The 25847-nt window shown below is 45.4% G+C and overlaps 1 protein-coding gene across 7 annotated transcripts in view; it reads right to left on the bottom strand.

Moving 5' to 3' along the window:
* Positions 1-25847, bottom strand: part of MAP3K4 (mitogen-activated protein kinase kinase kinase 4) — a 93829-nt gene that overhangs the window by 35212 nt on the left and 32770 nt on the right. For all 7 annotated transcript variants that reach the window (XM_084827968.1, XM_084827970.1, XM_084827973.1 and 4 more), the window contains exons 6-13: positions 20509-20666; positions 19138-19254; positions 18666-18765; positions 15563-15646; positions 14059-14325; positions 12585-12734; positions 6258-6419; positions 3339-3472 (exon numbers count right to left, since the gene is read on the bottom strand). In XM_084827968.1, coding sequence (XP_084684094.1) covers positions 3339-3472; positions 6258-6419; positions 12585-12734; positions 14059-14325; positions 15563-15646; positions 18666-18765; positions 19138-19254; positions 20509-20666 — 1172 coding nt within the window. The remainder of the gene's footprint in view (positions 1-3338; positions 3473-6257; positions 6420-12584; positions 12735-14058; positions 14326-15562; positions 15647-18665; positions 18766-19137; positions 19255-20508; positions 20667-25847) is intronic.

The raw sequence follows: 25847 nt of genomic DNA, 5'->3' as shown, positions 1-25847 counted from the left end.
GAGGTTAGCAAGGGATGCTAAAAGCAACAAAAAGACTTTCTTCAGATACATGCATAGTAAAACACTGAAGAAAGAAATGGTGGTTTAACTATTAAATAAGCAAAAAGATAACAGATGACAAAGAAAAGGCAGAAGTGCTCAATTCCTACTTGAGCTCAGTCTTCTCCCAAAAGAGGGTCTATGATCCCCCTTGGCAAAGGCAAAGTACAAGCTGAAGGGGCAGGATTGCAGCTTCAGATCGAGAGGCATATGGTCAAGGAACACCTAATTACTATGAATGAGTTCAAATCCCCAGGGCCAGATGAACTGCATCCTAGAGTAATAAAGGAACTGGCAGAAGAACTCTCAGAACCACTGTCTCTTTGAGAAATCATGGAGGACAGGTGAAGTACCAGATGACTGGAGGAGGGCTAATGTGGTCCCTATCTTCAAAAAGGGCAAAAAGGAGGAACTTGGGAACTACAGACCAGTCAGTCTGACATCAATCCCTGGGAAAACTCTGGAGCAGATGATAAAGCAATCCATCTGGAAGCACCTTGAAAACAATGCAGTGATTACTCAAAGCCAACATGGATTTGTCAAGAACAAATCCTGCCAGACGAATCTCATCTCATTTTTTGATCAGGTCACCTCCCTTGTAGACTGTGGGAATACTGTGGACATCATATACCTCGACTTCAGCAAAGCTTTCGACAAAGTGCCCCATGATATCCTGATGAGCAAACTAGCTCAAAGTGGGCTAGATGGAACAACGATCCGGTGGATCCACAGTTGGTTACAGAATCGGACTCAACGAGTGCTTATCAATGGGATCTTCTCAAACTGGGCAGAGGTAACGAGCGAAGTATCGCAAGGGTCAGTCCTGGGCCCAGTGCTCTTCAACATTTTTATTAATGACTTGGAGGAGGAGGTACAGGAAATGCTGATCAAATTTGCAGATGACACAAAATTGGGTGGGATAGCTAATACTCTGGAAGACAGAAACAAGATTCAAAGTGATCTTGATAGGCTGGAGAGCTGAGCAGAAAACAACAGAATGAAATTTAATAGGGATAAATGCCAAGTTCTGCACCTAGGAAAAAGACACCAAATGCACAGTTACAAGATGGGGGATACTTGGCTCAACAACACTACAAGCCAGACGGATCTTGGAATTGTTGTTGATCACAAGATGAATATGAGCCAACAATGTGATGTGGCTGCAAAAAAGGCAAATGCCATTTTGGGCTGCATTCATAGAAGCATAGCTTCCAAATCCTGGGAAGTACTAGTTCCCCTCTACTCTGCACTGATTAGGTCTCATCTGGAGTACTGTGTCCAGTTCTGGGCACCACATTTTAAGAAGGATGCAGACAAACTGGAGAGGGTTCAGAGGAGGGCACTGAAGATGATCAGGGGCCTGGAAACAAAGCCCTATGAGGAGAGACTGAAAGAACTGGGCATGTTTAGCCTTGAGAAGAGAAGCCTGAGGGGAGAGATGATAGTGGTCTTCAAGTACTTGAAAGGTTCACAAAGAGGAAGGCCAGCATCTCTTTTCCATCATCCCGGAGTGCAGGACACGGAATAATGGGCTCAAGTTACAGGAAGCCAGATTCCGGCTGAACATCAGGAAAAACCTCCTGACTGCTGGAGCAATACGACAATGGAACCAATTCCCTAGAGAGGTAGTGGGCTCTCCCACACTGGAGGCATTCAAGATGAGGCTGGACAGCCATCTCTCATGGATGCTTTAATTTGGATTCCTGCATTGAGCAGGGGGTTGGACTCTATGGTCTTATAGGCCCCTTCCAACCCTACTATTCTATGATTCTATGAAACAAGATTTGTGATGGCTGCTTTAGATCAGTTTTTCCCCAATCTGGTCCCTTCAAACATGTTAGGCTGCAACTCCCATCATTTCATTGCCATGCTGGCTGGGAATGATGGGAGTTGTCGTCCAACACATTTGGAGGACACCACGTTGGGGAAGATTGTTTCAGATGTACATGGGCACAGCATGCTCTATATGGCAAGACATTCACGTGCAGTTATTTGAGTTTCATCAGGTCATTACACAAAGAGTGACATGATCAACACCACATTCCCTATTTGGGCCTTGCAAATGAGTAAGACTAACTAAATTGTGTGACAAGCCTTAATCCTATCCTTGTTTTGTTACCATGACAGTCTTATTTATCTGGAAACCTTTGAATACTCTGGGTTTTGGATTATCTAAGGTATCTTATTCTTACCTAAATGTTGTGATATTTAGCATTAATAACATCCCTAAAAGTGATCTAGAGAGTAACACTCCTTGTGAATATTAGGGATGGTGGAGAATTCTGCCACGGATTTCAGTGAGACCAAATGCACTGGCATTCGGCCCCCCGAAATCCGTGGCGGAATGGCCTGCCCCCCCCACAGATTCCCCCCGGGATGAGGCTTACCTGGGGCGGATGTTCTGGACAGCGGCACCTCTGGCGGCGCCTCCGGCAAATCTTTCAACTGGCTGCCGCGGCCGCCATTTGCATCCTGGTCTTTGCCATGATAGGCTACGTACGTATTTATGTAGCCTATCACGGCAAGCCAAGCCAAAAAAAAAAAAAAACGGCGTACGCAAATGGCGGTGGCTACTGTGGCCGCCATTTGCATTCCCTATTTTTCGCCGTTATAGTCTACATAAATATTTACGTAGGATACTACGGCGAAAAAAAGGGGAATGCAAATAGCATAGTGGGCGCTATTTGCGTTCCTTTTTTTTTGCCGTTTTAGCCTACGTAAATATTTACACAAGCTATTACGGCGGGGAAAAAAAGGAACACAAATAGCGCCCACTACGCTAATTGCGTTCCCCATTTTTTTCGCCGTAATAGCCTACATAAATATTTTCGTAGGCTAAAATGGCAAAAAATAGGGAACGCAAATGGTGGCCGCTGTAGCCGCCGCCATTTGCATACGCTGTTTTTTGTTTGTTTTTTTGCCCAGCCATGATAGGCTACGTAAATACTTACGTAGCCTATCACAGAAGCCTGGCTGGACACAAATGGCGGCCACTACGGCGGCCGCCATTTGCATCCGCAGCAGCCCGTCCGCAGCCGGAACTCCAGCTGCGGACGAGCCTGGCCGGCTGCTCTGCGGAGCCGCTGCAGAGCGGAGCCGGCCAGGCAGGATTCCGGGGGGGGAGGACCAGATCACCTCCCCCCCATCGAGGATTCCAGGGGGAGGGACAGAGCGCTTTCCCCCCCCGCGCATCAATTCCGCGAAAAGGTAAAGTGACTTTCGTACATCCCTAGTGAATATACAAGATCTCTGAAATGAAAGGGATCAAAAATACAAAAAAGAGTCCATTGAATTGTTACCTGGGTCTGGTGCCTCGACCACTCTCACATTTGGTAAGGACATAATTCATCCACTTCCTTGCAAAACTGATGTACTGGTCTCCGATTTTCTGTCTGAATTCTCCAGACATCAAGCGAATGACTTCTTTATGGTACTACAATGCATTAAAATTATCCTTCAAGGCATTGAAATAAATATTGCTATTTTCAACCATTAGAATAGCTGCATGCTGCAACAGCATTTTTATCCCACAAAATTCTGTATCTTGATTCACAAATGCTCAAAATAACCCAACTAAAGAGCAATAATAAGCATGATACAGTTCCTCCAAGAAACCAGTAACAGAATAATGTGTTGTTGTTGTTGTTATTCAGTCGTTAAGTCGTGTCCGACTCTTCGTGACCCCATGGACCATAGCATGCCAGGCCTTCCTGTCCTCTGCTCTCTCCCGGAGTGTGCTCAAGTCCTTATTCATTGCATCGGTGATGCTATCTAGCCTTCTTATCCTCTGCCGTCCCCTTCTTCTTTTGCCTTTAATCTTTCCCAGCATCACGGTCTTTTCCAGGGAGTTTTCTCTTCGCATTAGGTGGCCAAAATATTTCAGCTTCAGTATCTGTCCTTCCAATGAGCACTCAGGGTTGATTTCCTTTAGGATGGATTGATTTGACCTCCTTGCAGTCCAGGGGACTCATAAGAGTCTTCTCCAGCACCACAGTTCAAAAGCATCAATTCTTCGGCGCTCAGCCTTCCTTATAGTCCAGCTCTCAAAGCCATACATTGCTACTGGGAAAACCATAGCTTTGATTATACGGACCTTTGTTGGCAAGGTGATGTCTCTGCTTCTTACTATGCTGTCTAGGTGTGCCATAGCTTTCCTCCCAAGGAGCAAGCGTCTTTTAATTTCATGGCTACAGTCACCGTCTGCAGTGATCTTGGAGCCCAAGAAAATAAAATCTGTCACTGCTTCCATTTCCCAGGAGACAGGTAAGGTGGTCTGGTACTCCCATCTCTTTAAGGATTTGCCACAGTTTGTTGTGATCCACACAATCAAAGGCTTTAGAGTAGTCAATGAAGCAGAAATAGATGTTTTTCTGGAATTCTCTTGCTTTCTCCATGATCCAGCGAATGTTGGCGATTTGATCTCTAGTTCCTCTGCCTCTTCGAAACCCAGCTTGTACTTCTGGTAGTTCTCGGTTCACATGCTGCTGAAGCCTAGCTTGTAGGATTTTGAGCATCACCTTGCTGGCATGTGAAATAAGCGCAATTGTACAGTAGTTTGAACACTCTTTGGCATTGCCCTTCTTTGGAATTGGAATGTAAACTGACCTTTTCCAGTCTTGTGGCCACTGTTGAGTGTTCCAAATGTGTTGGCATATTGAGTGCAGCACTTTAACAGCATCATCTTTTAGGATTTTAAAGAGCTCAGCTGGAAGACTGTCATCTCTGTTAGCTTTGTTGTTAGTAATGCTTCCTAAGGCCCACTTGACTTCACTCTCGAGGATGTCCGGCTCAAGTTCAGTGACCGCACTATCATGGCTATCAGGGACATTCAGATCTTTCCTGTATAGTTCTTCTGTGTATTTTTTCCACCTCTTCTTAATCTCATCTGCTTCTGTTAGGTCCCCGCCTTCTTTGTCCTTTATCGTGCCCGTCTTTGCACAAAACGTTCCCCTGAGATCTCCGATTTTCTTGAAAAGATCTCTAGCCTTTCCCATTCTACTGTTTTCCTCGATTTCTTTGCATTGTTCATTTAAGAAGGCCTTCTTGTCTCTCCTTGCTATTCTCTGGAAATCTGCACTCAGTTGGATATATCTTCCCCTTTCTCCCTTGCTTTTCGCTTGCCTTCTTTCCTCAGCTACTTGTAAAGCCTCATCAGACAGCCACTTTGCTTTCTTGCATTGCTTTTTCTTTGGGATGGATTTCGTTGCTGCCTCCTGAACAATGTTACGGACCTCCGTCCATAGTTCCTCAGGCACTCTGTCTATCAGGTCTAATCCCTTAAATCTATTCCTCACCTCCACTGTATATTCATAAGGGATATGATTTAGGTCATATCCCTTCCTTTAGGCTTTGGCGTAGCCGCTTCACTCTTTCTGGTGCTACTTGGAAATTCCCTCTGCTCTTCTGCAGTAGTATATTGGACACCTTCCGACCTGAGGGGCTCATCTTCCAGCTTCATATCTTTTAGCCTTGTGATATGTTCCATGGGGTTTTCTTTGCAGGAATACTGGAGTGGGTTGCCATTTCCTTTTCCAGTGGACCACATTTTGTGAGAACTCTCCGCCATGACCTGTCCATCTTGGGTGGCCTTGCACGGCATAGCTTATGGCTTCACTGAGTTACGCAAGCCCCTTCGCCCCAACAAGGCAGTGATCCATGAAGGGGGAATAATGTGTTATGTCTGTGCAAAACTTGCATACAAAGCCTATTCATATCCACAGCAAAATAAAACTGTAAAGTCAGATAAAATGCAACCATAAAAGGAGGATCACCATCCTTTAAGAGGCCATGCTCAACTGAAAAAGTATAAACTGCTGGAATCGCTCTGCCACTCTAGAGTGCTTCTAACAGCCAACCAACAGAAGAAGAGTAAGACAGCTCTCACAGCAATGGAGCCCTTGTATATGGTATTTAGAGATGAATTGTGATTGGTGGACGAGGCTGCAGTCTCTGCCCAAACACATGGGTTTGGTTCTCTTCTCTCTTTCATTTTGGTGCTCTTGCTACACAGTCTCCAATACTGACTTGTGAACTCAAAGCTTAAACTTTCAACACAACAAATGTTCTCAGCAAGATAGGTTCTGTTTCTGGGTTTTTTTGCACAAAATGGTGGCAGTTGTATTGATTTTACACACTCTTCTGCTCTCAACCAGGCAATGCTATGTTTCAACTAACCTTGCACTGTGAAAAACTAGGCAAGAAATTTCTCCTGAATTTACCTCAAAACCGAAGTTGTAACACTGAATCATGGCTTCCCGATAATATTGCTGCAAGGTGGCAGATTCTGATTCATCAACCTCTGCATCAAATTCAGATGTGAACATTTGATCAACTCTGTCAATTGCACAGCTTATCTTATTGCATAACTGCAAAGCATCACTCTGGAAAACACATAAAAATCTCGGCTGAAGTGTTATTACTATAAAGACACATGATTCTGCGGGAACTTTATGATAATCCTAAATGACTACTTCTTGCTATGCAAACAAGTAACCAAGATATCGGGATACATCAGGCTGCAATCCTATACCGTTTTCCCAGGAGTAAACATCACTGAACTCAAAGGGACTTACTTCTGAGTAGACATGTAGGAGTGCACAGTTAAAGACTATAATGGATTGTAGCATGAGCTTTTAAGAAGACCGTATTTCATCACAAGCTTCTTCCCAGCACATATACCCAACTACCATTGGGTAGTTGTCCACACCCTCTACACAAAGATCATTAAGACCCAAATTATACCTCATGTATAATGTTGCATACCCCCGTGTTGTATTTTTGGGGTTTTACCTTTTTTGAACCACCCAGAGAGCTTTGCCTACTGGCTGGTATATAAAAAGTAGCAAATAAATAAATAAAATGTAATATTTTGTCCTGGACTAGACTGGCTCCCAAGAATGTGCTGGTAAAGACAGGCTGCCACCTGTAACTGTAGTTCTTCAGGTGGTCATCTGTGCATTCACACATATGGGCTCTGCGCCTGTGTGGAGCCTCAATTCAGGAAACTTCTAAAGCTGAGGAAATTTTATCCTGTCCAGCGTGCATATTCCTAGCAGATTCCCACCTCCTTCCTCAGTTCCTTGAGACTAAAATTGCGGCCTCATAACTGAGAGAAGTGTACACTTCGGTACCCAACACTGAACTCGAGTATGACACGGAAGCGGGGATGGTGGGCAGGTTGTGTGAATGCACAAATGACCACTTGAAGAACTGCAGTTACAGGTGGCAACCTGTCTTTGTTCTTCGTGGTCTCTCTGCATCACACATATGAGCGATTAACAAGCTTACTTACAACGGAGGTGGGTCGGTGTCCTACTACAATATCGATGAAAGGATGGCATGACCAAAGGCACAGTTAGCTCTTGCCCAAATGTCCATCCTGTAATGCTTGGCAAAGGTGGATGGTGTCGACCACGTAGCTGCACAACAGAACTCAGGAACAGAAACCTCTCTGTCGAACATGACAGATGTCGTTATAGCACGAGTGGAATGAGCTCTAATCAGGGCAGAAAGCTTGAGACACACGAAAGCTCAACAGTCTGGATGATCCAGGAAGCAAGGCATTGTGCGGACAGAGGTTCAGCCTTCTGTTTACTGCCATAATAGACAAAAAGACAAGGCAACAGTCGGAATTGTTCAGTCCTCACCTTGTAAAAGGCCAAAGCATGAGGCACACATCAAGTGTGTGCAAGGTCGATTCCAAAGGAGTAGACGGGGAGGCAAAAAAAGCTGGTAACACAACGTCCTGATTTAAATGAAACTCCGAAACAGCCTTGGGAAGAAAAACTGGGTCAGGTCGAAGCACAACCTCATCTTGATGAAATTGAAGATATGACTGGTCAACCCTGAGCACACAGAGCCCACTAGCACGACGTGCTGATATTATGACGACCAGAAACTCCACCTTCCAAGAAAGTAAGCGCAAGTCCACAGTAGCGAGAGGCTCAAATTGGTTTAAATTGGTCAGTACTAACCACCATCGCAGCGTGTCCCTGACTGGTGGTGGAAGCGTTAGCCATACTTGGTGAGCATCCAACTTGTTGTTGAAATGACGGATAAACCAACCTTGTAAGAGCCTCATCCATAACTGTGCATACCTCATGACTGCTGTCATTGCTGCCATGAAGCCCAGCAACCGTTGCGTCTTGTATGCTAACGTAACCTTGCTGTCCAATATGTTTGAAGCAAAGGCGACTAATGTCTCCACCCTGGTGATGGGCAAGAAAGCTCTTCCCAGTTCTGAGTTCAACAGTGCCCCTAAGAATGTTAACCTCTGAGTAGGGGTCAGTTGAGATTTCTCTACGTTGATGTATATCTAAAGAGTTGAGGAGACCACAGGTCACCTCTATTGACTGTACCAGTTGCAACCTCATTGAAGCTACTAGGAGCCAGTCATCAATATAAGGGTAGACTTCTACGCCTCTCAATCGAAGATGGGCACATACGACTGCCATGCACTTGGTGAAGACCCTTGGAGCAATGGCGAGGCCGAAGGGGAGAACCCTGAATTACCTGAATTGGTAAGCATGGGTACCGATGGCGAAGCACAGGTAACGCTGATGGGAATGCTCTATTGCAATATCGAAGTAAGCATCTTTGAGATCGATAGAGGCAAACCAGACTTCTCGAGAGAGGAGGGGAAGAATACACATCAGTGTAACCATGCGGAATTTTTGAGGTGAGATGTAACTGTCGATCTGCCTCAAGTCCATTATCAGTCAAAAGCCATCATCCCTTTTCGGTACTGTGAAGTACCAGGAGAAAAATCCATCCATCAGTTGGTTGGATGGTTGGTTGGTATGAGTTAGATTGCTCCTTTGTCCAGAAGCGTCCGAACCTCTGCAAGAAGAGATATAGACAAAGCGGTAACCTTCACAGTACCAAGTGGAGGGATGGTGTTGAATTCGATCCAATAACCTTCTCAAACTACAGTCAACACCCAAGCGTCCCTTGTGATGTCGTGCCACATGTGATGGTAGCACGCCAAGCACGTTCCAAAAAACAAAGTCTGAAGATGAAGATGAACCAGCAGAAAGTCAAAGATGCCATTTACCTCTGTTGTCCAGTTTCCTACGGTAATCGCAGGATCTGGAGAGCTGAAAAGGCTTTCCTTGTCTGCTAGGCTGTGGATGCTGTTGACCTACTCCAGTGTTGCATGGTTGGTATCGAGGAGTGGAAGACTGGTACCAGCGTTAATACCGAGGATGTTATTGCTGGTGCTGTTGTTGCAGTAAGAACCCCAAACAAACAAACAAACAAACAAATAAATATGTCCAACAATTTGTCTGTTTTAGAGTTAAAGAGACCCAGCCCGTCAAATGGTAGATCTTCTATCCTTGCCTGCATTTCCTGCTGGAGGCCAGAGGATCAAAGCCAAGCATGGCATCTAAGAGCGACTGAGCTTACCAGAACTTTGAGTTATGGTCTGTTTGATGGCAAGATGTATTTATCTGCTGCCTTGATAATTTGAAAGCTTCAGTTCAAAAAAGGTGACCCAGCTCCTTTTTATCATCTAGCAAAAAATCTAGGAGCTTGCCCACTTTATCCCACAGGAGGAATTGGTAACCCGACATAGCTGCTTGATAGCGATTTTCAAACCCATCGAAGCAGATGTGTAAAGTCTCCCGCTGAATAAATCAAGTCTTCATCCCTCTATCGGTGGAAGACGAATGTGCTTTCTTTGACCTGCCCTGTGCAGCTTCCACCACCATAGTTAGGTGCAGGGTGCTTGAACAGATATTCTGCATTAGCGTCCTGCAGACAGTACATACCCTCCAAGCACTTCGATACCAGAGGTACCGTGGAAGGGTGTATTGGCCCCAGGCCTGTAACCAAGTTACCTGTAGTGTTAGAGGGGCCTAGAGAACTATAATGCTTTGCTTAGGTTATTAGTGCAATTCCCTTGCTAGTTGGCCTCTGAGCATGCGAGATGAGTTAAAGGTTGATAGCAGCCTCGGCATATTCCATACTATCAAGATGGGCCTGGGAAGTGAAGTTTGTTTCTCTTAAAGCTGCAGGTGGCTGTGCTGAGAACCAAGCACTGCTAGTCTATGCTGGGAATGAATGCTAGTTGGCGCTTGCTGTTGTCATGCTGCCTCACTGCTAACATGTATGGTATAAGACCCATTTTACCCCATGGCTCTGGGTTCAGACAAGCTGTCAGATCCAACCATTGGGTACGCCTGTGTGCTGACTGTACTCAATAAAGTATCTCCTTGTAAGTAAACCTGGATCTGATTTATCACTAACTTGGCACTTCTAAATTAAGAGTTCAAAGCCTAGTGCAGGGGCAATACAAAGGAGTATTCCATTATTGTTTTATGGTGTCATTGATAGTAGGAAGCAATGGAATAGCCACCAGCCTATGTGCATTTGTATTTACGGCATCAAATACAGGATCCTGGGTTGAAGGTGCTGCTTGCTGCGTTTCAAGTCCCAGAGCTTGTGCCATTCTAAGAACCTGGTGAGCAAATTGACCCAAATTGTCCAGGGGGGAAATGGATTCATTGGTTCCCACCAGAGTATCTGGGGAAGAAAGAAACAATGGTCTGGACGACTGAGAAGATGAGTCAGGCTCATAGCCCTCTGTCTCCGACATGCGCAATGGTGACTTAGGAGCCGGTTGAGGTACCATAATTGTCGGAGGCAGTACCGGTTGAAACAAGCTTTGGACTAGATCCTGTTGTTCTGGTGCCGGAGGTCAAATCAGAGGAAACCTATGCACAGGAGGAGGCAAATCAACCTGTGGAAAGGGCTGCACTGATCCTGCCGAAGGCAGTAAAGGCTCTTTTGGACCGTCGATACAGTAGGATGCCTCTCTTCCCATCTCGGGTGCTTCATCAAGGAAGAATAGCGCCTCCTACTGTCGTCATACTCAACCCATTGTCTTGGTCCTAAAGAACCATAGTGATACTGAGGTCTGTCCCATTCAGAATGTCGTGACCTAGAGCGATCTCGGTACCAACGACAGTCTCGTCTGCTCAATCCATAAGACCTATGGTAAGATGCCATGGAATATATGGATTCAGGGGAACATGGACGCCTATCCCATCCTGGTTCATAAAGTTCATGCCTCAGCCGAGGCAAACCTGGAGGGGGCTGAAAAGGGGAACAGTCCATAATCTCACCCTCTGATGTAGATGTTAAAGGGGGTTCCATCTGTGGTGCCAACGCCATCTGAATAGGAGACGACAGAAGCGGCAGCGACGGTATGGACGGCTGTACCGTTGAAGTCTGTACTCTCGTGTGTCGATCCCAAGGTGTCGTCAGGATGGGAGCAGGAGGCTCATCTTGAACTGGCATGCCCAATGGTGGTAATGAATGCCCCTGAGGCAACAATTCTGAATGAATTGCTTTCACTCAATCCCAAGTGGTGTCAGAAACTTTTTTGCCCGACTTCTTTTTCTTATGTTCAGAAGTCGACAGGGCAGACTTTTTCTAAACCTTCGCTTTTTTAAAAAGTCTTTTTGCCAACGGCAACAGCAAAGCATGGTGTTGAGGGGATTTGGATCCCGATGCTAAGGGCTGCAATATCGCCGGCTAAGTAGCAACAGCCTCAGCCATTTTGCTAGGGCCCTCGATGGACTCTAACGCTTTTTTCCACAAAGCGGCTTTAAGCCGATCAGAGTGATTTTTCCTCGTTTCTTTAGAGAAGGCGCTGCAGTGATGGCAGGTTTCTACACTATGCCCTTCTCCTAAGCAAAAAAGACAAATATTGTGTCTGTCTTTGTGCGGGAGCTTCGCCCCATAACGGGTGCACTTCTTGAAGGGTGCCCAGAGGGCCATACGCCCGTGAGGGCAATCGCGCAAGGTGTGAACAGAACCAATTTTTTAAAAACTAGATAGACAGAAAAACGATAAAAAAGAATAAGACCGAATAAAACCTCAGCATTTTTTATATATTTTAAGGTCACTTTGCCAGAGACAAAGAGAGAGAAGGTCCCCACAAGGCGCATGCCATGGCAGTCGAAGAGAACTGTGTGGGGAGGCAGGAACCCACTAGGAATATGCACACTGGACGGTAGGGGAAGGGTTCCTGTCAAAATTTCCTCAGCTTTAGAAGTTTCCCGAATCGAGGCTCAGGAATCAGAGCCCATACATGTGATGCAGACAGACCACGAAGAAGAACTTCTAGAAATCTAGACCACTGTGCCAAACATCTATGAAACTTGTAACCACAGCAATTATCATAACCCTCACATAATAAAGCCCCTTTAGAGAAAGGCTCCCTCCACCATTACATTTCAGTGTTATGCCATACCAGTCCAATACAGGACTTTGCATTTACAATTCAGTTTTTTGGGAAATTGTTCCACATCTATTGAAGTATAAACATATGTCTTCCTAATCAATACATACAATTCACAAAGCGTTTCGCAAATACTATACTCAACTTATTTGTATCAAACTGCAGTTGCAATTGCAAACCATCTTTTTCTGTTCACTTTGTGAATAGCAGGCCTCACTGGGTTGTTATATGTTTTGTAACAACACGCAGCTTAGAATGACCAACAAGCCAGAAGATGATAAATAAGAAAGGCGTATACCTTCAACTGCTGCAAAGCTGTGGCAATGACAGGCTGGCTGGATGTTTGCTCCTGATGCAAAGAGATCAGCCCTTCAAAAAACTGTTGGAAAGTTTTTCTCTGGTTCAAAAGATGAACAGGCTGCATGACTACAAGGAGGAGGTTATCAACCTAGGAATACAAGGTTAACCTGTGGTGTTGCTGAAAACTACCTCTTAATGTTGTACTGGTGAATTCAGTAATGGCTATTTTGAAATTTAAAGTACTTCCTTAACCCTGAAATATTTAAAATAGGACTTCTTTACTTCCCCACACATTGCCAATTGTATGGAAAATGTTTACAATTACAATTTTGGATTTTCTAAGGAGGTCTCTTCAACACTCAGCATGATCCATTAAGTGACAATCCCAGATGGAAAAACAGATTTGCATGGTTAGCCCCATTATATGCACTAGAGCAGACTTCCCCTACCCGGTGCCCTCCAGATGGCTTGGACTTCAACTCTCATCAGCCCCAGCCAGCATAGCCAATGGTTAGGAATCCTGGGAATTGTAGCTGAAAGCATCTGGAGGGCAGCAGGTTGGGGCAAGCTGTACTTGAGGCTTCTAGCTGAGGAGGAAGAATCCTCAGGACCATGTCAATAGGTCCATGAACCTATCAACATCATAACAATATTACATTTTCAGTTAAGTTTATGTTGCTTCAGACTTTGTTGCTCAAGGAAACTAAAAAACATGCACACCTGAACTTAATGCATGTTGCTAATGACAACAGTACTAGTGGCCTCAGTCTCTCTCTCTCTCGCTCACACACGCATGCACTCACACACAGCCTCTAATCTGTTCTAAGTATATAATGACAATTTATTTGGCACCCATTTTGAGACAGAGACCTGGTTCGCACCTAGCAGCGGCAAAGTGTAGATTAGTTAACCCACGATTTGCTGTGGTGCATGCCAGGCACGTTTCACAGCCATTTTGAATATTCTACTTCCAATTGTGATGTTACATGATGTCTGAATCAGATACTATAGGTTAATCATGACTTGAACAACCCACAGTTAAACTACAATTAGTAATTAGGTTAAGCGTGGATTGTTTAACCCCCAATTAACCTGTAATGTCTGGGTTTGGACTTTATATATCAACTCCCAAACACCTCGACCAGGGGCTGAATATTCGAAAAGCCTGCAGGAAGCCTGGCATGTGCCATGGCAAATCATGGGTTAATTAACCCATGATTTGCCACTGTTTAGTGCAAAGCTTCAGAAACAAACCTTTTCTTCTTCTTCTTCTTGCAACATGGGATTTTTTTGTAAATTAATCCCTTTAAAGTATTCCTAAAAACAGAAGGCCAAATTCTCAAGTGCCCATGATCCTATGCAAGTAATATTTCTAATTTAGCTGTGAAAAAACAGATCATCTCTTAACTTCTGGAGTCCATACACCATTATTAATCAGAAGAACTTCAAATATTAATATAGAAAATCTTTACCTGCATACTTCTCAGTGTATCAATAGTTTCCACCTGAGGGACTATTTTGACAGGCTGTCCTTCCCAAGTGCTCCAATTGTCATCAACTTCATGATCTTTATCACTATGCTTTGTCATAAGTAGAAACGGTTCACCTGCAACTTCATCAGAATCTTTTGAACAGTCCTTTCCTGCAGCTGTATTAAGCAACTGCAAGATAACAGACTTTTCCCCTGCAAGGCTAGCTGGCACAAAGATCTGTAAGTTTTCAAGTCCAGGGATTTGTACCTGAAGAATAAACCAATGTGGCCCAAATTATTAAAACTTAGAGCTGCATCAAATTTTCACAAATGAAATGCTAGGGGGCCCCAGGGGAAAAAAAAACAACACCCATATGTACCTTTATGCATCATGAAAAAGGGTTGCAGCTACTGTCTCCCATGACACACACACACACACACGCTGCTACTCTGTCTCCATTTTCTTCTCCCTCACTGCATGACCTCAGCCAATCAGGGATCACATAGTGAGCAAGATTACATAGTGTTGACACTGAATGCAAACAAAGCAGCATTACTCTCGTCCCAAGGAGTCGGGAGAATTCATCCCTATGGTGCGGAACCAACCAGGTGAATTTGTCTTAACATGCTACCCACCCACATAGCACAGGAAGACCGGAACACCTGCTGCTTATCTCAGCAACAAAGTGACACATTCCCTGCCTTGCAGGGCAATGAAGTTGCAGCAGTGCAGCACCTTGCCAAAGCAGGAATGCATCCCCTTCCCATCTCTTCTATCACAATGGGTGAACACTTTTGCATATCAGGGAGATGGTCAGGCTAGACGTCTTCTTCCTGACATACTAGTTGTTTTCTATGTGTGTAGGGAGTTTTTTGTAGGGAGCAGCATCCCATCATATGAATATCCACAGGCAATTTGAAGTGATACAGCCCAGATACAGCCTTATCACCTCAATGACAATAACGCTCCCATTAACCCAGGGGAGGGGAACCTCCTCCAGCCCGAGGGCTGAATTCAGTTTCGGAGAAACTGTTGGGGGCTGCATTCCAATGGTTGGCAGGTCCAAAGGCGAAATGGGATATGGCCAAAATACAAAAAACCCAGTATATATTAGCTTAGAGCTCTTACTGACAGTAACTAAGTTTTAGCAGAGTCATTTCAACCTTTCAGAATGGGGAGAAATGTGCAGAAGCTGGAAAACCACCAAATGATCAGCAGTCAGGTGAAAGGGGGCATGGCTATTTGGGGAACCCCCGAAGGCCAGATCTGGCCCGCAGGTCTGAGATTCCCCACTCATGCATTTGGATCCCAGCCTTAGTAGTGAAACATGCACAAAATCCATATTTCATACATTTGGTTTATCTTCCCATGTAACGCATTTAGGTTGGAATCCTACGCACACTTACTTTGGAGTGTGCGCCAAAGTAATGCGCCAGTGAGCATTACTTCCAAATAAACATGCTATTAGCATTTCAATGCCATTAAGACCCTAGTGCGATTTTACCTTCATGTACTGTTGAGCTTTTAGGGCACTGAGGAACTCCTGCACAGAGGCAGATAATGTGAACTCTGCTGCTATTTCAAGGTCCTAAAAATAAGGAGAGAAAAGGATTTTTAAAAAATCAAGTTTGTCACAGAGGAGATCCAGATGTGCTGTCGGTTGTGCTCTTAGATGTATTGGACAATGCCCTGATACCTTGGCTCTAAAATCCATTTTGTTCTGGAAGGCAAGGCTGGTATAGATGCCAGAAATGATAACTGGGCTCTGGGATGCTGCACAGTGAAGAGCCACCTTGAATACACGACTGTGCCTATGACCAGAAAACGCTTGTGAATGTATGCGTGGTTACCTTGTCATCACCCAGCCAACTATCCACGAAGGTACCTTTGAATGAGCCAATTAAATGCCCTAGCAGGAAAAATGATCCAATTCTGAAGAGTCCTCACCTCACTACCAGATCAATGAGGTCAAAGCCCAGGCACCTATAGTCTAACCATCCTTAAGTACTCCTTTTGTTCTAAATACTGGGCTAGGTTACCTTGAATAGCTAGCCAGAGGTAAAATTAATCAAGAAGTGGAGATCCTCTCTGCATCTCCTATTTAGAAGTGGGAACAAAACCTTTGTTCCCTTTGTTATGACCCATCCTGTTTCCAGCTCCTGAGCAATCAAGAGCCTATATTCTTTGTGCAAGGCGCTGTAGCTGCCTTGGCGTTTGGGCAGTCATTGTTCACTCTTTCACTCGATGCTGTCTGCTTGGACCACACTGATTTGCCTCCAAGAGTGAACTCAGAGATTGGGTTCGGACAATCACAATGGGAAAAGAAACCACAACTTGCAGTAGGGGTTGTACGGTGGGTACGAAGCCGCCCCCACCCCACTGTGCCAGTTTTGGACAACACACCAACCCACGCTGCATCGTGGGGAATTATGTAAAGGGCAGTTGCGCGTGCAGCGTGTGCAGGGGAAGAACCCACAATGGCTTCTTTTCCTGATATGATTGTCCGAACACCTCCAGAATATTAATAGGCTTTCCATATTGCCCTTGTGACTTTTTTGTAGCACTCTTTCCTACCTAGGTGCCAACCCACCATTTCCGGGCCAGGAGTCCCTTATATGCTTTTGTTCTAAATCACCTCTTCATCCTAGAAAGACCCATTTGCCTCACATTCTGAGACAGACAGAGAGCTTTAACCCCTGGCCAGGTTCCTTATGCAACACAGATGTTCCTGCCAGCTCCTTGCATTCCTTTTGGTGCTTTGTGGGGGCTTGTATCCAACATATGAGCTGCTCTTCTCTAGGACAATCGTGTTATTTTTGTGGTCGAGAAGTGAGCTTAAGGTGTTGAGAAACAGTTTCTAAACAGTCTCAAGAAGCACTAACTCTTTAATCTAATTGGGAACATCCAGGAGAAGCCCTATTGGCAAAGCTCTCATCTATTTTTGACCAAATTGTTGTGGCTCCGGGATCCCTAATAACGACTTAGCGTCCATTAAATCTCCTTATCTTCACAAGCACTTGTTACGCCTAGATTACCACTGGATGCTGCTTTTCCTGGATAACATTGTTCTCAAGAGTGACCAAGGGGCCTGAGGCTAGCACCCTATATTTTGTAAACTAAAACTGGGACATCCAAGAGTGGTCTGTGTTCACAGCACTTTTTACAACTTTTGGTGACCCAATCCAGAAACGATGTTCTCTAGTTTCCCTTTGTCCTCAGTCAGGTAATTATAGCCATCTCATACTTTATTTCTTTTCCCTTCTCTTCTAAATCTATCCATTTCCACCCCCGCAGTCCCCCCATTTCACCAGCATCCATGCCTCCCATGGTGTAGAGGCCTCCAATCCCCTTCTTCACTATTTCCCTATAGCCATCTCCCCTCCGTATTTGGCAAGGCTAATTTCTCTAATCTACATTTTTCTATCTATTAGTCAGCGAAGAGGATCTCAAGAGCCTCTTGTTGAGGGTGAAAGAGGAGAGTGCAAAAGCTGGTTTGAAACTCAACATTAAAAAAACTAAGATCATGTCATCTGGCCCTATCACTTCCTGGCATATAGAAGGGGAAGAAATGGAAGCAGTGACAGATTTTACTTTCTTGGGCTCCAAGATCACCGCAGACGGTGACTGTAGCCATGAAATTAAAAGACGCTTGCTCCTTGGGAGGAAAGCTATGGCCAAGCTAGACAGCATAGTAAGAAGCAGAGACATCACCTTGCCGACAAAGGTCCGTCTAATCAAAGCTATGGTTTTCCCAGTAGTAATGTATGGCTGTGAGAGCTGGACTATAAGGAAGGCTGAGCGCCGAAGAATTGATGCTTTCGAACTGTGGTGCTGGAGAAGACTCTTACGAGTCCCCTGGACTGCAAGGAGGTCAAATCAGTCAATCCTAAAGGAAATCAACCCTGACTGCTCATTGGAAGGACAGATACTGAAGCTGAAGCTCCAATATTTTGGCCACCTAATGCGAAGAGAAAACTCCCTGGAAAAGACCCTGATGCTGGGAAAGACTGAAGGCAAAAGGAGAAGGGGACGGCAGAGGATGAGATGGCTAGATAGCATAACGGATGCAATGAATATGAACTTGAGCACGCAGACTTGAGAGCGCAGGACAGGAAGGCCTGGCGTGCTATGGTCCATGGGGTCACGAAGAGTCGGACACGACTGAACGACTGAACAACAACAACAACAAATTAGGTATACCACCTCATGTGCTAGGGGGCAAGGTATACTAATCAAGCCATTTTTCTCTGGTATAATGTTTGCATATGTGTGTGCTTGAGAACAACCTTAGCAAAAATAAATCTTGTTCTTTATTTGAACCCAGTGAGAGTGTGTGAGCTACTTTCCCTGAATTAAGTCTGTGTGACCCATGTTCTCCAAACTTAGAAGCAGTCATTCCCCATTTGAATAAGAGTGTAGTACAAAAACCTGCCATGTGTGCACCACACCTTTGGCAAGGTCCTTTTATATCCTACATTCTGTGTACACGTGAAACTTGCTTGGCAAGGTGTACATGTGGGGGAGGATGTATGGCAACCAGTTAAACTGTTAAGTATGTCAATGCAACTGAATTTGGTACATTATTTAGAATCTCTTCTTCTTTTTACCTTTCTTAATCTCTTAGCAAAGCCAAGAGCTTTGGACGCTCTCTCTCTGGCTTCATGAAACAGCTCTTTCAGTGCCCGGCTGGTCTCTATAACAGACCTCCTACAAAAATTGAACAGAATGCAGTCATTTCAATATGCTTTCACACATGTATTCAAATGTGTGAAAGAACACCACCACATGGTGCGGTTTTGGAATGCAAATATGTACAAACAACGAGCTAAAAATGTTCCTGGGATCGCTAAGGTGACACATTCTACATAAAAATACAAAACCAAGTTAAAGGAACAATGCACAAACATTGTTCTCATACCTTTAACTACAAGCATTATTAGGCATTACTATACATAAACAATTTTGGCTGAAATTTAAAAAATTGCTACTTGCAAAGACATCTGTAATGTTGTAGTGTGTCTTGAACAGGAACTGAAAGAGCATAACAACAAGAGAGAAACCATGAGGATTCCGTAGTACCTGATTTCATCTGAAGCGGAGCTGTCATCAGCACTAGCCCAAAACTCATCACAGCTGTCTTGTAAGCCAGAGTCCAAAAAGATACCTGTTGATTTTAGCAGCACTCCTGCAATGTCACTATAAAAAATGGAAACGACTGTCACTCCTGTGAACAATGCAGACAAAAGTTTGTGCATCAAAACTTCCAAAGCACTACAAGGTTACAGGACCACTGATATGAAAGTATTATGTAAATTTGTTATTAGTATTGTACGCTGCCTAGAGTGGCTGGGTAGCCAGCCAGATGGGCAGCTAATAAATCTAATTAATTAATTAATTAATTAATTAATACAGTAAGGCAAACTAATTCAGGCAAAAGCACAGCATACTGAATTCTTATTGTCATTTTTCACAGTGGGAAAAGAAATAAATTCATTTTTCTCATTTCTCTATAAGCAAGGATCAAACATTTCTGATGCAGTGACTTCAACAGTGTTTGATTTTTCATATATCTTTAGAAATTGCTATTGTATTCACTAAAACAATTTTCAAATATCTGTTGTATAATGGTTTAAAACAAACCAGTATAAAACTATAACCAGCACCTACATAAAATGTACCAGGCAAACACAGCACATATGTAAGAATACAAAACCATGTACCACAAAATATCACATTTACACAGGAGTCAAATATTCCACAGATGTGTACTGCGTCAAGACTTTCTTCTTTTATTATTGAACAACAACAACAACAACAACAACAACAACAACAAGACAAGGAGGCCAGATGTGAGAACCACGTCTTCAGATATACTTTCAGGTTGCTGTACATGCAAGGAAATATTTGGCCACAATGACATGACAGGCTAGTCTGCTCTCTATTTGGAACGTTTGCCTAAAGCACAGGAAAAGCAAGCTTTTTGTAAATGACAAGGCATGACAGGTGAAAGCATCACCCCTGCCAGGCAGAATGCTCGGCCCATGCTAGTCCAGGACCTGCCCCATCCAACATGTGGAGTGGTGGATAAAGAGGCTACACCAGCACAGTACAGGATAAGACTGACATTGGTCAGGTATATTTTAGCTAAACCTCCACGTTCCTTTGAAATTGTTCACACATGCCCTGCTTAATATTCAACTTCTACTAGTTATTTAATAAGATCAACTTTTGTTTTGACAAAACAGAAAATTGGAAGACACAAAAGTAACTTGTTAAGAATTTACTGGAGTGTTTAAGGGAACTGTAATATTAGGAAAACATAATTTTATTTTTTGAACAAATACTGGAACTTCATACCAAGAATATTTTCGAATGGCATTACGTTTCCAATCAATAACATTTAATTCTGAGCAAAATGGACAAGAGAATCACAGTAATAAGGAGTTCTACCAGAACAATTTTCCAGCTTGAGCTTCACCGCCCCGTATATAAGGAGTTATTTCTTTGGTGAAATTCCATTCTTCTTCCAAGAGATTTTTTAAACTATGAGATGCTTGAGGTAACTGCTGTAGCATTTGGATCCAGCTTCGCATATAATCAAAATAAACCTTGAAATAGGAGAAAAAGCAATTTAAACAGATGTTTTATAACATGCTTGCACACTCACAAAATGCTGCAGCAAAGTACCCACCCCTTCATAAAATGGGAAATCGTTTACATTCTGCCATTTCTTCTTGCCAAACCTTTTATCAGCTTTGGATGGAGACAACTAGACACATGATTGCAGTCACAAAAAAAGCAAAGTAGGAGTAAGACCTCAAATAAAATGTAACTGTAGAAAGGCCCTCATTTTTTGATTCAGAAAAACAAGGTCTATCCATGTAAGGGGCTGTATCCTAAATAGTCAGGTTGCTTACCTGTAACTGTGGTTCTTCGAGTGGTCATCTGTGCATTCACACATATGGGCTCTGTGCAGAGACTCATTCGGGAAACTGCCAAGCTGCAGAGTTTTTTGGTGGGAACCCCTCCCCACCACCTGTGGCATATATAGCGTGGATTCCCGCCTTCCCCTCAGTTCCTTGAGACTGCAAGAGTCCTGGACCGAGGAGAAGAACACCTCAGTACCAAGACACTGTTGACACCGAAGTGGGGACGGTGGGAGGCTTGTGTGAATGCACTCGAAGAACCACAGTTACAGGTAAGCATCCTGGCTTTCTGCTTCATGGTCTCTGTGCATCATACCTATGGGTGAGTAACACGCTTACTTACAACGGAGCTGGGTCGGTGCCCTACTACACTATCGATGGACGGCACAATCAGCTAACTTACTGGAGGTGGTCTCAATGTAGTTCCGATGAAAGCACAGCCCTGCCAAAGGCACAGTCCGCTCAAGCTCGAACGTCCAATCTGTAGTGCTTTATGAAACCAGAAGGCTTAGACAAGGTAGCCGCCTTGTATAAGTCTACAAGAGGGACACCGCTTGTAAAAGCTGTGGAGTAGACACTCCCCTCATCGAATGAGCCCAAATTCGGGTCGGTAAGTCCTTCCCAGAGACTTCGTATGCCAGTCGGATGGCTTGTACTATCCAGGAGGCCAGTCTCTGAGAGGAGACTGGATTGCCTTTGTTGTGTCCTCCGTAGAAGAGGAAGAGCCATTGCGGGTTGCGGAAAGGCTCTGTCCGAGACCTATAAAAGCCAGGGCTCTCTGGACACATCTAGAGTGTGGAGCCGCCTTTCCAAATCGAAAGTTGACCCATGGCCAACTTTGGCTCTGGAGCAGAACTGTCCACAGGCTGTGTTCACTGGAGTCGCAAAGGGATCGATCTCTGGTTGGCCCCACTGGTTGAAAATTAGTTGCAGAACTATCTTGGCCAACTGCCATTCGTAACAGCACCGAAGGAGGCGGCTGAGAGAGTCTGCCAACAGGTTGTCTTGTCCTGCAATATGGAGAGTGGTCAAGCAAATGTCCTTGGCAATGACCCAGTTGTAAAGGTGTAGAGAGAAGACGGGAGGAGTGCGTTCCACCCTGCTTGTTTAGGGATCAGAGAACTGTGGTGTTGTCTGTGAGGATCTGGATGTGTCGACATCGGAGGTACAGTTCAAAGGTTCGGAGAGCTTTCTGAACTGCCATCAACTCCAAGAAATGTATGTGGTACAGTCTTTCTTTGGAGGACCAGAGACCCTGAGCTCGCAGGAGGCCACAATATGCCCCCCAACCTAGGAGGGAGTCATCCGTGGTCAGAACCCTGGATGGAGGAGCGGGAAGGAAAGGCATCCCCTGGGTCAAGTGCTTGGAGTCCATCTACTACTTCAGGCTGAGAGCAACCTCCTCCGGTACCAGGAGTGTGACAAAAAGGGGGTTGCGAGTCAGATCGAAGGTTGGATGAACCAGTTTTGTAGTGGCCTCATCCATAGTTGGGCCCATTCCACAACCAACATGGTTGCTGCCACGTGGCCAAGTCGGCATTGGATGTCGTGTGCCATGACCCAGCAAGTGATAAATATCGAATTGGCTTGTGCGATGAGATTTGTGATATAGTTCATCGGAAGGTACGCCCAGCCCATTCTGGAATCAAGGACGGCCCCTATGAATTGAACTGTTCGTGCGGAGGTCAAATGAGACTTTTCCTTGTTGATCCATAGTCCCAGTGCCCAAAGAAAGTTTAAGACGTCCACGGTAGTGTGCAATAAGGCTTCTGGAGAGGAGTCCACTAGTAGCCAATTGTCGAGATACGGGTAGATCTCCACTCCCTTGAGGAGGAGGTAAGCGCAGACCACAGCCATGCACTTGGTGAACACGTGCAGGGCTGTTGAAAGACCAAACAGCAGAACGTTGAACTGGAAAAGTTCTCCGATCGCAAAGCGGAGGAATTTTCTGTGTGAGTGTTCTATGGCTACGTGCAAGTATGCATCCTCGAGGTCAATCGTGTCAAACCAAGAGCCCTTCCGAAGGAGTGGGAGAACTGTGGCTAGGGTTGTCATCCTGAACTTCTTGGGGGTGATAAACTTGTTCAGGTCTTGAAGGTCTAGAATGGGCAGAGGCCTCTGTCCTGTTTTGGTACCGTGAAGTACCTGGAGAAGAACTCCAACATACCAGGGTTTGGAAGAACGCGCTGGATGGCGCCCTTTCGTAGGAGAGATTGGGTTTCCTTGTGAAGGACCTCCGAAGGTGGAGTGGTCCGGACTGGGCCCAGAGGCGGTAGAGTGTTGAATTCTATTTTGTATCCGCGACGGACAATAGCAAGCACCCAGTTGTTGGATGTCACTCTTGTCCAGGCCGAATAAAATTTGTTCAGAAGGCCTCCAAAGGGAGGTTTGCACAGGTTGGTATGGAGGGGAGATGAGTTGAAGTCAAAGACAACATTTAGAGAATCCCTCGCCCTTCACCTTTTGTTGGAACCTGGGGAGAGAGTAGTTTTTTCTGTGTTGAAGGTATCTGGGTGTCCGGTCCCCAGACTGCCGAGGTAGGTAGGTCAGGTGTCGGTACCAGCGGCATTGACGGTACGGAGAGTATTGCTGTTGTTGTTGCTGGGACTGGCCGATGCCCATCTTACGAGCAGTCATTCTGGCTTTCTGTACAGAGTCCATCTGCTCATCCATTTTTGCAATGAATAAACCCTTGCCTGTCGAAGGGCAGATTTTCTATCCACGAGCGAGCTTCAGGGGCTAGGCCCGCACAGCGGAGCCAGGCATGTTGCCTCAGGGCAACAGAGCCCATCATGCCCTTGGCATTGCAGTCTGCCTGATGATAGGCAGTACTGATCTGCTGACGAGATAGTTTGGATGCCTCCGCATGAAACATCCTGGCTAAGTCGTGTTGATCCTCAGGGAGGTACACGATAAGGGAATCCATTTTCTCCCAGAGGAAGAGTTGATACCAGGCCATCATCGCCTGGTGGTTGGAGATTCTAAGTCCCAATGCCACTGAAGAGTAAAGGCAATGTCCGACGAGATCAAGTTTACAGCCCTCCTTATCCACAGGTGAGACATATGCTTCCTGTGAGCGACCTTCAGCAGACTCCACTATTATGGAGTTCAGTTTAGGATGTGAGAAGAGGAAAAACGCGTCTGTCTCTTGAACCCTGTACATCGATTCCAGCCTCTTGGATGTCAGGGTCAAGGATGAAGGCGCTTTCCACGTCTGCTGGACTGCACTTTCTTCTGGGCTGGAAGAAAGGGGATGGCCACTGGGGTGGACAGGTCCATCGAGACGGCATCGAATACCTGATCATGGAGTTGCTGTGGAGATTGTTGTACCTCGATGCCCAACAACTGAGCCAATCTAAGCACCTGCTCAGAGAAATGACCCATGTCTTCAGAAGGCGAGGCTCTATCCCATGTCCCAATGACATTGTCTGGTGATGAGGTTGATGGGGGAATGGAGGAATAGGAGGAGTCGTCTGATTGGTAGTCCTCCCTGGATTCCTGCGAATGGGCAGGGCGTGGTGCCACATCAGGTGCATGAGGTGGAATTGGAGGTGGTGCGGTTGATGGTCCCGGCTGGGTTGTTATAATGCTAAGGACGTAGAGCGCCTCGGTACCGGAGGAGGAGGACAGAAAATATCCTGAGTGTCGAATACCAGAGTGTTGTCCAGGCTGAAAGGGAGCAGGCAATGGAGAAGTAGCTCCTAAGTAACAGGATTGATCAAGGAAGAGGTCGCGGTCCCTCCAGAGCCTCCTGTCTGTATCTGAGTGCTGTCAGTGGGGAGATGACGAGGCTGAGAAACGGTCCCAATCTCGGGATGGTGAGCGTGAGCGATCACAGTCTTATTGCGCTGGCCAACGATGCTGACGGTATCGATCAGAAGATCGGTATCAAGGAAGCTGTCGAGGTGAAAATACAGGTCGATACCGGGGAGACTGGATGTCAGAGCAACACGGTGCTGGAGACCTGGATCTCTGTTTCGGGGCTATTACAGCTGGACAAGGTGGTGGGGTTAGCGTGTCCCTCAACTCACTCTCTGATACCGTGGAGGTCGGGTCCAGAGTAACGTTGTGCGTGGGGGGCACAACATGAATAGGAAAATCAGAAGAAGAGGAGGAGGTGGTAGGTCCCGCTCCTTTTCCTATTGTTTGGAGGATTTCTTTTTCCTCTTCGTTTCTGGTGCGTCCGCCACCGGTTTAGGGTGTTTTGCCCATTTTGAGAGGTTTTTTGCAGCTGATATGGCCAGGCTCCTTCCTGGAGTGGGTGGATCTACCCGAACCAGCTCAGCAGTTAGCGGGGGAGAAGACTGAATCGCAGGTGCCTCCTCTGCACTTCTGGAGGGGGCCACGACAGGCTGGTCCCTGGGAGTTTGGGCCTTAGGCATGTCAACCGCCTGAAGGGCCCATTGCCACAAGATCGCTGTTAGTCGATCAGCTCTATTCTTGCGAGCCTGCTTCGATAGCGATTGGCAGTGGTGGCAAGATTCAAGCTTGTGGGTTTCTCTCAAGCAAATAAGACACAAAGAGTGGCCGTCCGAAGATGGTACCTTACTGCCACAAGCCGTGCACCTTCTGAACGGAGGCTTTGGGGCCATACTCCGAAGGAGAAAAAACATGTCACCGCTGAGGCAGACGACGCTCTCCAACACTGTCGACAATTGATGCTTTCTCTGTCTCTCTATTTCTGCGCTCTCTCTCTCGTTATAAGATAAGGAAGAAGAATAAGGTAATGGAAGAAAAGCGGTTTTAGATAAGATAGAAATGCAGCGTGACAGAATGTCGAAATGTTTCCCACGAAGTAACGCTAAGGCGGTCGAAAAGGAGCTGAGGGGAAGGCGGGAACCCACACTATATATGCCACAGGCG

Source organism: Heloderma suspectum, chromosome 1 (assembly GCF_057233095.1).
Source record: "Heloderma suspectum isolate Gila_16-S chromosome 1, 16-S_ref, whole genome shotgun sequence".
NCBI lineage: Eukaryota > Metazoa > Chordata > Lepidosauria > Squamata > Helodermatidae > Heloderma > Heloderma suspectum.
This window is presented reverse-complemented; position numbering and strand designations above follow the sequence as displayed.